This window comes from Zophobas morio, unplaced genomic scaffold, assembly GCF_036711695.1.
Source record: "Zophobas morio isolate AGI-343-1 ecotype UQ-CSIRO unplaced genomic scaffold, CSIRO_AGI_Zmor_V1 ptg000023l, whole genome shotgun sequence".
Classification (NCBI taxonomy): Eukaryota; Metazoa; Arthropoda; class Insecta; order Coleoptera; family Tenebrionidae; genus Zophobas; species Zophobas morio.
Window position 1 is genome coordinate 5,033,332 of NW_026972128.1, and position 11,027 is coordinate 5,044,358.

The 11,027-nt window shown below is 33.8% G+C and overlaps 2 protein-coding genes across 6 annotated transcripts; both read left to right on the top strand.

Moving 5' to 3' along the window:
• Positions 1–1,457: 1,457 nt before the first annotated feature.
• LOC135134131 (uncharacterized) lies at positions 1,458–5,124 on the top strand. Of its 2 annotated transcripts, none has more exons than XM_064062745.1 (2): positions 1,458–2,179; positions 2,225–5,124. In XM_064062745.1, the coding sequence occupies exon 2, from the start codon at positions 2,255–2,257 to the stop codon at positions 4,232–4,234; it is 1,980 nt and encodes a 659-aa protein (XP_063918815.1). In that variant the 5' UTR covers positions 1,458–2,179; positions 2,225–2,254; the 3' UTR covers positions 4,235–5,124. The 2 variants fall into 2 exon arrangements, with proteins under 2 accessions (XP_063918815.1, XP_063918816.1); XM_064062746.1 differs by having other exon boundaries at positions 2,231–5,124.
• A 2,327-nt stretch (positions 5,125–7,451) lies between these two features.
• Positions 7,452–8,760, top strand: LOC135134132 (uncharacterized). 4 transcript variants are annotated; one of them, XM_064062747.1, is made up of 6 exons: positions 7,453–7,672; positions 7,859–7,906; positions 7,959–8,030; positions 8,085–8,305; positions 8,368–8,527; positions 8,579–8,759. In XM_064062747.1, the coding sequence occupies exons 1-6, from the start codon at positions 7,621–7,623 to the stop codon at positions 8,686–8,688; spliced, it is 663 nt and encodes a 220-aa protein (XP_063918817.1). In that variant the 5' UTR covers positions 7,453–7,620; the 3' UTR covers positions 8,689–8,759. The 4 variants fall into 4 exon arrangements, 3 of the variants coding, with proteins under 3 accessions (XP_063918819.1, XP_063918817.1, XP_063918818.1); XM_064062748.1 differs by having other exon boundaries at positions 8,585–8,759; XR_010281233.1 differs by having other exon boundaries at positions 7,669–7,693; positions 8,579–8,758.
• Positions 8,761–11,027: the final 2,267 nt, after the last annotated feature.

Genomic DNA, 11,027 nt, shown 5'->3' on the forward strand with positions numbered 1-11,027 from the left:
TTTGTAGTAGAAACATGGCCAGGAAAACCACCTACTGCCGTGACACCATACTTTAAATTTCGTAACGAATTAAAAATCCACAATAACCTAATCTGTTATAGAGATCGCTTAGTAATTCCCAGGGCCCTCCGCAAGCAATGTTTGCGAGTACTACACGATGGACACCTGGGCACGCCCAAATGTCTGGAAAAAGCGAAGACAATAGTTTGGTGGCCTGAAATACGCCGACATCTGAAGGATATGGTTGAAAACTGCGAGACTTGTATCAAGCACCGCCAGCCTGTAGTCGAGCCAATGATCCCTTCCACAGTACCATCCCGTCCGTGGAAAGTCCTAGGTGTGGACCTCGCCTACTACAATGGAAAGAATTACCTAGTGGTGCAGGACTATTACTCGAAATACCCTGAAATTCGCAAGCTGAAAAAACTGACTAGCTTAGAAACAATAGAATATCTCAAGGACATATTCTCGCACCATGGAATTCCGGAAGAATTAAGAAGCGATAATGTTAAACAGTTCGACAGCCTCGAGTTCAGAACTTTTGCCAAGGACTACGGATTTCGATGGGTGAGCAGCAGCCCGGAATTCCAGCAGAGTAATGGACAAGCAGAAAGTGCAGTCAAACTATTGAAAACCATCTTGAAGAAGAACGAGGATCCATTTCTGGGCATGCTGGCCTACAGAAATACTCCCTTATCCTGCGGAGCCTCCCCAGCCCAGCTGTTGTTTGGCAGGCAGTTACGGGACAGGGTGCCAGCAATAAGCAGAAGATTGGTACCAAAGCTGCCAAACCATCAAGCAATTAGGAGAGAAATGGAGGCAGAAAAACAACGACAAAAACATCACTACGATAGACGGCATCGCACGAAAGATAATGCGGAGCTGAAAGCTGGTGATCGAGTGTGGCTTATTCATCGAAAAGAAGAGGGAATGGTGCAGACGCCAGATGAAACACCAAGATCATACTGGGTAAAGACTCCTCATGGCCAGGTCAGAAGAAACCGACAACATTTGCAAAAACTACCAGAGCTGGGTGAAAATCCCCCAAGAAATTCTGAGCCAGAGATCATGTCTTCACCAACCAACAAACAACCAAAAACGCCAACACCTCCCGTCTCTGCGAGACCAAACCGCACGAAAAAACCACCAGGCAGATTTAAAGATTTTGTGATAGATTAAGCCACTTTCTAGTATTATATTATTTAGATACGTTGTTATTTTAATAGTTATATCTTAGTTTTGTAAATCTAGTTTAAAGTAAAGAATAATACAAAAGAGGGGGGATGTAGGGATGCTTGATATGTTAAGTTGGCAGCGCGGGCACTAGGCGAGTGCGCGCTAGAGAATTGTGAAAGAGAGGTTAGACAGTTAAGAGTGAGAATAAAAAGCAGCTACCCCTAAGTGTTATTATTCCGGGTTCTTGGGGCTCTCAGGCACGGCCGCACAGGTAGATACTTTCGAAGTATTGAATACACATACATTTTTAAGAAATGACCTAAACTGAAGTGCTATTTCTTGTCTCAGTCTTATTTGACTAAAAGTGTTTTCTAACGCATCTTGTGAAAATCTTAACATACACAATAATGTATCACCTCTAAGGCTTAAAAAGTATTCCTGAAGATCTAAAATAGTTTTTGCTGACAAAAGTTAAACCTGTTCCTGTTTGTACTGGTTTGCAGTAGCCCCCGTTCCCAGAATTGATATTTTTAAATAAAACAATAATTTCTTTCAAAAATTTTAAAGTGTTTTTGTATTCACGTAAATTAGATTTGCTAATAGCCGAAATGTCACATCGGGACGACATGATACGGGACCATTTACTTAAAACCCAGTAAACACGAAACATTTATGAAACATTACGAAACATCCCAAACGCGTATAATTTGAAACGTTCCACTGTAACATTTCATAAACAAACGTGCAACCTAAATAGAAACGTTTCAGGCACATTTTTGCTGAAACGTTTCTCAAACGTTCCTCTTGAGACGCATTTAAAACATTCTTCAGAGCGCTTGCGCACTGCAATTTTGACAGAGGAGTATTTTGTTATTGCGCATCGTGCTAGAACGACGGATTCCCGCGAAACGTTCGTGTTTTGTGAAAAAATAAGTACCATAAAGGTTCTTGAATCGGTATTAGTTTATCGTATTAACGTATAATAACCTACTGTATATTAAAGGTACTATTTTTATTAGTACATCATATGTATATGTGATTTGCGTAGTTGTAGCGTCAACATATATGTCGGAACAACATGTCGCAAGAGAAAAAAGAATTACTTGAAGAAAGGCATGTAAGTAGCTTATTCTCTAATCGAACAAATAAACTTGTGGTCAGTAAACGGCATCTCCGAAGATTAGTACGTAACAATATTTGCAAGTCATACACCCACGGATCCACAAAGAGTACAAGTACTGATTTAAAATTAAGTAGCCAAATTTGCAGTGTAAAACACCAAAATAAATTCAACGTGCAATTGTGTAATCATCTTGATCCCGCAAAAAATATTCCATCGGCAAATTGTTACAGTATTGCTGTTGCCTCATCCGTTGATGACACGTATTGTGAACGTCGGCGATTTTCGCCGCCGCAGAAATCAACACAAGAAATAAATAGCTTCACATCTGACTTTACTCTTAATAATGAATTGCCATTTCTTGACACTCATGAAAATCCAGCTCATGAACGCCCGAATAATACTTTCGTGAATGATATTCGTAATTGGATACTTCAATACCGAACATTGCTCTCTCAACAAGCTATTAATGATTTGCTGCAAATTTTAAGACAAGGTGGTTACAATTTACCCAAAAACGCTAGAACTCTATTGCAAACGCCCAGACCATGTAATATTATTGATGTACTTGAAGGACATTATTATCACTTCGGGGTTGCGCGTGGAATTTTAAATAATTTAACTGATGTCCAGACAGTAAAAGAGAACGATATTTTAAAACTCAGTTTAAACATAGATGGGTTGCCACTGACTAAAAGCTCTACTAGTCAATTTTGGCCCATATTATTATCAATAGAGTCAAGATTATCGCCTCCATTTATTTGTGGAATATATCACGGTATGAAAAAACCAAGCGATGTTAGTCAGTTCTTAAATGAATTTGTCCAAGAATTCAAATTTTTAGAGCTAAATGGTTTAGAGGTTGGCAAAACAAAAATTTTTCCTAGGATTTCTAAGATTATCTGCGATGCTCCTGCCAAGGCATTCATTTTAGGTGTCAAGGGTCACACAGGCTACCATGGTTGTACGAAATGTATTGATCAAGGCGAGTACATAAATGGCAGAGTAACTTTTCAGAGTTTGGTTTCTCCGTTGCGCACAGATGATTCCTTCAAAAACAAAGAAGATGATGATTTTCATTTGTATAATAGTCCACTTGAAAATTTAAACGTAGGGCTTGTTAGTAACGTATGTTTGGACTACATGCATCTTGTGTGCTTAGGTGTGATGAAACGGCTAGTACTTTTTTGGGTGAAAGGTAAAAAAGATGTTAGAATTCCTGACTCGAAAATGGCCATTTTATCTAAAAACATCTTGAAGCTTAAAAAAGTTATACCTATAGAATTTGCAAGAACTCCTAGAAGTCTTCTCGAAGTCGATCGTTTTAAAGCAACAGAATTTAGACAACTGTTGCTGTATACAGGACCAATAATATTAAAGGATGTTTTACCCCGAGACAAATTTTTACATTTCATGTCGTTACACACGGCTATTCGTTTTCTGTGTTCACCTGAATTGTATCTTAAATATAACAACTCAGCTTGTGATTTATTACGTTATTTTGTAAAAAATTTTGGTGCATTATATGGGAAGGAATTTGTTTCTTATAATGTACACAATTTAATACATTTGCCAAATGACTGCTTGCTTCATGGTAATTTGGATGAATTTAGCGCTTTCAAATGTGAGAATTATTTATACAATATTAAAAAAATGGTCAAAACTTCACGTCGACCATTACAACAAATTGTTTGCAGGCTGACCGAAAGACTACAATTAAATGAGAAGACTGGTGTCAGTTATCCCCAACTAGAATATGAAGTAGAAAATCAACTGAATGAAAATATTACATGCTTTAAGAAATTAAAATTGAAAAATTTTCAAATTATAATAAATGACAAAGATAACTTTGTCCTTTTAAGTGATAACAGTATATTTTGTGTCAAGTATATTGCTAAAAATTTCAACAATAACATTTTTCTTTATGGCAAAAAATGATATCCGCTATCATCATTGTACACTGAACCTTGCAATTCTCAAGAATTTTTTAATATAGTAACAACACAAAACCATTTATCTCAAGATTTGTGTAAGATACAGTGTGACGATATTAAACAAAAATGCCTGAAGTATATCATCAATGAAGAAACGTTGGTTTTTATACCACTATTGCATAACGAGTAACAATAAATCACGTTCATCAGGTTCGTACTTGTTAATCTAATTATCTTTTAATTATAAATTTATTTTGTATAAGACGAAACTGGTGTGTATGCAGTAAAAAATTATGAACTAAAATTTGTACTGGTGTCACGAAAAACTAGGGCAGCTATTTATAACATACTGTTGTAATATTTTAGAAAATTTTAAGCAGCATCACTAAGGTTGTAAAGTCTTTGTGATTTTACGGTTAACCATATATGCTTTTGCTGTTATTTATTAAGTATTTGTAAAAAGTATATTGGCCGAAGTTTATTTAAGGCATAAATAAAATTAATTACATTTTTAATACCAGCTAAAATTTCATAATGCTGATGAAAGAAATAGTTTTTACGCTAACAATTCCTACTTACAGTAGTCTTATCATTATAATTATCGTTTTAGTCTTCGTTTCTTTTTATTTGATTTGCTACTTAGATCAGCCCAGAAGTAAAACTACGATTGTGGGATATTTACTTACAACTAATAATATTTAAACATCATTCGTACAGCAATTGGTGTTTCATCAGAAATGGAAATAATCATTATAGCACTAAAATAGTGCTTGTTCTCTCTCGTTAATTTGTCGTTCCAGTGGACTGTTGTTGAATTCACCAAGGACGACGATTATCGGGAAATATCCTGCATTCCCAACAATTGGGTCTTCAGCAAAAACGACGAAGTATTTTCGTTTTGGCCGAAGAGGAATATACGAAAACATATCAAAAATGCAACTCCCCCAGAAAAGCAATGGGACGTTTGGCCGGCAAGGGTAATGCTTAAAAATAGCGGTATGCATATTTTTTCGCGTTGTTACGTACTGTTTTTAACATTTTGATTATAGTATCATATAAGGAAGCTATTTCCTTTGAGAAAAAAAATGAAAAGGTAACTGAGTCAGAGGGAGAAGAAGTTCGTTCCAAGAAACGCAAACGAAAGGCAATTTGTCTTAAGGATTTTATAACTGATGTACTAGAAGAAGAGGAAGATGATCAAATTCCACCTCCGCCAAAAATTATTAAAGGTAAAATAGTACATAAAGTTTAAGTATGTCGCTTTAATTTTTATATTGTGTGGAAAAAACCGTTTGTGTTTCAGCACCACCTTCGCCAGCTACGACAGTGCCTTCACGATCCCTAAATGATATTTGTATGTTAAAAACGAAGTGTGTTGTGTAATTTTTTATGTTTCATGATTTTAGTATCTGCCAGGGGTCTTGAAATGAGATAGCCTTCACCTTACCCTTTCATGCGAAGTTTTCCGACCCGCCCGCCAGGAGTCGTAATGAAAAGAAATCTGTAAAAGCTGTGATTTTCAAAATTTTTGAGAATTCGTTTAGATCTCCTAGCAACGGCAGTGTTTATCATTTGACACATTTCCTGTGTTGTATTCGCGTGATTTCATAGTGGGATAGTGCTTCTCAAAGTTTTCTTAATTTATGTGTTTACATTGTACATTGTAGAGTGTAATTGCCAAATGTAAGTATATAACTTTGCCTTGACTAGATTATTATACCCAATTTTTGTAGAACAAAAATGCAAGACAACAACATGTTGCGGATATACGACGAGAGTTAAGCCGATCTTTGGGTTCCACATCCAAATCGGTTTATGGCGCAAATAATAAAGCCGTGAATAACCAAAAACTGGTGGTTTTAAACAACAACCAAATTTATAGCAGAGGGTACACTGGCTTCCATCATTTTCGACCAGACAAAGACTATACATACCAGGAACGCAAAAGCCGCATAGATTTGCAGTACCAGCTATTTTGCCTTTCCACGGTAAAACAAATTGAAAGTCACTACAAAACCAATATTAAGATATTTTTATTCACAGCTGATAGTGAACTTGCTACAGCATCACTCGAAGCAAACCACATTGATGTGGCAATCACAAGAACGCCTTTCGCTCCGCTAAGAAGTTTCTAGGAGATCAACGTTTGGTTGGTATCGTGAAAGGATTGGCTTCTTTTCAGCGAGAATTTTTTGAAAACTAGATTAGAAACGTAAATCGAAAAGCAGGAGTTTTACATTTGAGGTGAAAGCAGATGCCATTGCCATTTGGAAGTATGGTTCAAAATCGTATAAACTTCTGCCAAGAATGTTTATGTTGCTATCTATTAACACTTTGAGGGCAACCCTAAATAAAGTTCCAATAGAACCGGGTATCATCAAACCTATATTCGAAGTTCTCAGAAAGCAAGTAAGTCGCAAAATTAACCCTAAGTATGTACTCTCATCTTTGATGAGATGTTCATTCAGCCTCATCTGGACCACTTGCCTTGTGAGGATAGTTGTGGTTTTTGAAGATGACGGTTCAACAAGAACGGAAAAAATTGCAGACCATATTTGCGTACTCAGAGGAATTTTCGGAAGGTAGAAGCAACCTGTTGTTTTTGCTTTTTGTAAAAATTCCATGCCTGGCGTAAACACTGCCCATTTTTTTATAAAACGGTTATGAAAGGGGCAACAGCGATTGATTTTGATTTTCGGGAGTGTTTTGCATATCGAAGAACTAAAAACTCAACTTTTTCATTTATTTTTAAGAGAGTCTATCTTTAGATCTATGAAAAAAGTCAGCAATGTAGTATTTGGTAAGGAAGAGCCTAACAAATCAATTCCATTGGAAACAGAAATGCAACAGTTATATTTACGTTTTACAGAAAGAAAGTAGAACGTTTGTATAATTTTGGATTTTGCAGGTTATTTTGTTTGTTCATACCATAACAAAGTACTGGGAAACATATTTGGTTATCAATTTTGAACATTTAATATTTAAAATGTTATTTTATTTTGCACTATTTTGTTTGACTTTTACTTACTTTTCTAATTTTCTCTTAAGATATTTTTAGGATATTATCAATGTATTTATTTATTTATTGTTATTATTGTATTTACATTTACAACTGAATGTTAAGTTTTAAATATACTGTGTCAAATATTTTATCTACTTTTTTTACACTGTTTGTGTTTTTTATATGTCAGCTTCAAAACGTATTTACACGTTTTGAAACTAACATATAAAATACACAAACCATATTTTTCCCTTCAATTATAAAAAATTCACCTTAAAAATTCGCTTTCAAATTTAGCGCCAGTTTTAGTTCCCGACCCAGCCAGTAGATGCTGACATTGTGACCAACATAAAAGCATTAGAGATCGTGTTCTATAGAGAGGGTATTCTATGGTATCTGCCAAATCCTATGGTGACATTGCCACTACTTCTGGTGATACTTGTACGATAGATGACTAATAGAGTACGGTGCCAATCAATAAATTTCGGACACTAATGTCATTTCATTGTCATGAGTCTAATTTAACTACATGCAAATTTTGACGTGACAGTAAATTTGAAGTCCGAAATTTATTCGCCGGCCTTGTACATCTAATCGTTCATTTATATATTTGTTGTTCTGTTTTAGTATCAGTAAGAAGCTTGGAACGTAATAATAATGATTCACCTGCGACCTGTACGTAGATTACAATATCAAAACGTCGTACTTTAAGTTTTTAATTTTGTAGTATCGTTAGGTTCAGAAGTTAATACTTCTCCACAAGACTCCTTAATCATTACTGAACCATGTAATGTTGATGGTAAGTTTAAATAAAATTGAAACTGAAAATTACACATAGCTATTATATTTGTAGATCAAATTGTAGACAAACTAAATGAAATTATAAGAAAAACCACTCGGGTAGAAATTATGGTGAAAAGATTATTACAAAAAATTAGTAATGATCCTACACATACCCCATTACATAATACTGACAGTATTAGTAATACATGTATACAACCTTTTACAAAGTACCGGCTGTTATGTGAATACGAAGAAAGATTAAAATCTGGCGAGGACGCCAGAAAAGAACTGGTAAATATGCAATATCTAATGTGTTCATACGTATATATTTAAAATTTAAATCAAATAATTAGGACAACATTTTCCGCTTATGTGGAGGCAACTCCACTAAAGAAAATATAAAAAGGGGTTTGCGCCACATATTTGATGATAAATTGGCTCGTAAATGCTCTTGGCTGGGTAGAAAAAATAATTTTCAAGTGTCTAACTTGATCATTATGGATGTACTAAAAAGTAATAATATGTATGTGTTTATTATTTTTATTGATTTAAAGTACATTTTAGATGCAGTTCGAAAAAATTTTCCGTTATTAACCGACAAAATATTTGAATTAACTGTTTCTACATGGCTGAGACAAGCAAATCTTCGCTTCACGAGAAAACTTGAGAAATAGTTGTTTTATTTTAACTGTGCACTTTGTAAGTTACTTTTGTTTAAAATTACCATATCATATATGTAATAAATACATATTCCAAAAAATTGAGTAGTATTATTCAGTGTTTATTTTATTTATTAAAATAATTTTTTATTTAGTTATTTATGTATGTTTGTGGATTTAATGAATTCTACTAAAAGATATTAAAAAATAATATTTTGTTGAGGTCGTGATAAAAGAAGCCCGTATTTCGAACCCCAAACCAAATTTCAGTAGGTAAGTATATATGATAATATAATCCACATACACATATGTATATATGTCTAGTATTAAATTATAGCATAGCTATTAAAAATATACAGGTATTAATTTGTTGGTGAAACATTCTTGATACCTAAAAAGATGTTTTATACAAGATGTTTCAAAGCTGTTTTAAAAACGTTTCACATGAAATGTTTCAAAGAGGTTTCACATGAAACGTTTCAAATGAAACATAATAAGGGTAGGACATTTTTGGTTGCCGGGATGTTCCAGAAATGTGTCCAGGCTCTGTGAGAAACGTTTCATGTTTCTGAATGATTGTTTTTGACACATTTCAGACACATAAAAAGGTTTACTGGGAATTTTCATAAACCAAGCAGTAGTACAAGCATCACGGTCAACAATACTACGTTTGTGTTACACAAAAATTCGAGCCCCGCACTTACGCCAAAATTTATTAAATTACATGCCAAAGAAACTTTCATTTTGTTAAAATCATTCAGACTGTACAAATCACTACTTAATTTTAGTGCTAATTTTGGTTGGAAATTTTCTTGAAATTCCGCAAATTCCTCAATGTATTTAACGTTAACCTAATTGCTTGGTAATGCATATTCATTAACAAACTCGTCTGGAATTATCATAATTTTGTTATTTACCAATACAGACCTAAGATTTATGTAAATATGAGAAGGATCTGCCATGAAATATATATTTTTTTGATTCATCAGCTGGATTTAAAATGAAATTTTGAAGAACAATTTTTCTAGAATTAATGCCAAAATATATCCACATCGCCTGATTTGCTGCACCCAGATCTGTCGTAATATTTACAATATTTAGATTCGTTTTTGTGGCTAAAATTACTAATTCTTTAATGTGATCTCCCAATGATTGTCCACTTGTGGAATTTCCTGTAAAGTGATACGAAATTACTTGTTTCCACCGCCGCTGATGAGTGGCTATCGCTGTAGTTTTCCAGGGTTTCATATCCTAGTATGGTAGAGGAAGCTGTGCAGTATTGCTTGTTAAAGCCATCTTATCTAAATTTAAACAACAGTCTTTTTCATAGTCATTAAAATCTTTAACTTTTAAATTTTAATAATAAAAAATTTTGTATAATATACTTGGCTAGAATTTGATATGCTCTATTTTCCGACGTAATGTAAGCAAAGATGGCAATAAATAGTTTAATTTTAATAAAGACCCATAGCTTGAAGAATCACAAGAAAATTTAGTGGACAGCGCTTTTACTAGAGTCTCGAGGCTCCACCTCCTCATTTTTTTTTTATTAAAGTGCATTTGTAATTATTTCTTTGTTCATTCTAGATTTACCTGCAGTCACCAGTTTGTCATTAATTTTTAATTTTTTAAAATTTAAACTGTTAATTTTTTCTTTTAAACAACAAATTTCGTCTTCTTTCTGCTGCAACAAATTTTGGTAGTACTTTCCTAAACACTCCATTTGCGCTAATAATTATTTTTCAGTGGCTATTAAATTTTTATATTTTGTTCATTAATTGTTTGTTCCGGACTAACAATTTTAAATGCTGCTTTATCTTTAAAATCTTGGACATGAAAATACATATTTAGGTAAAACGTTTTCTTCTAACTTTATAAGTCGTAGTCGAAATCTTTTTGATCAAAGTGCATCTTAAAATATAATTTTAAAAATACAGAGGAAAGGATATTACAAAAGTAAGCACTTCACAAATTTTGAAGGTAGAACTAATCTTCCAATTTGGACGCCTCAAACTTTCCTTCCAAAATGCAATGGTCTTCTTACACAATGGAAAATTATATAAACGATATCCATCGTTTGCGCTGTTATTACAATTAATTAAACTGCAGTGCATTTTCAGAAAATATTTTCAATATTTGACATTACTTCAAAAAATGACAAATTATAGAAAATCACAGTGAAGTGGATTACTACAATTTTTTTTTTTTATGAAACTGAAAAACCTTTTGAGACGAACGTTCATGATAAATTTAACAATTTTGGCATACACGTGTCTCTGACAACCAGTCATATAACCTAAAATATTCTAAAGTTGAAACTGTCATTCGTGTCCACCCTCTTAAAAACATGTTCT

Bases quoted from the DNA above. Each gene is read 5' to 3' on its own strand.
- LOC135134131 (XM_064062745.1), top strand. From the start codon at position 2,255: ATGTCGCAAGAGAAAAAAGAATTACTTGAAGAAAGGCATGTAAGTAGC.
- LOC135134132 (XM_064062747.1), top strand. From the start codon at position 7,621: ATGGTATCTGCCAAATCCTATGGTGACATTGCCACTACTTCTGGTGAT. The intron at 7,673-7,858 runs GTACGATAGATG...GTTCTGTTTTAG, and splicing joins CACTACTTCTGGTGATACTT to TATCAGTAAGAAGCTTGGAA. The intron at 8,528-8,578 runs GTAATAATATGT...AGTACATTTTAG, and splicing joins CATTATGGATGTACTAAAAA to ATGCAGTTCGAAAAAATTTT.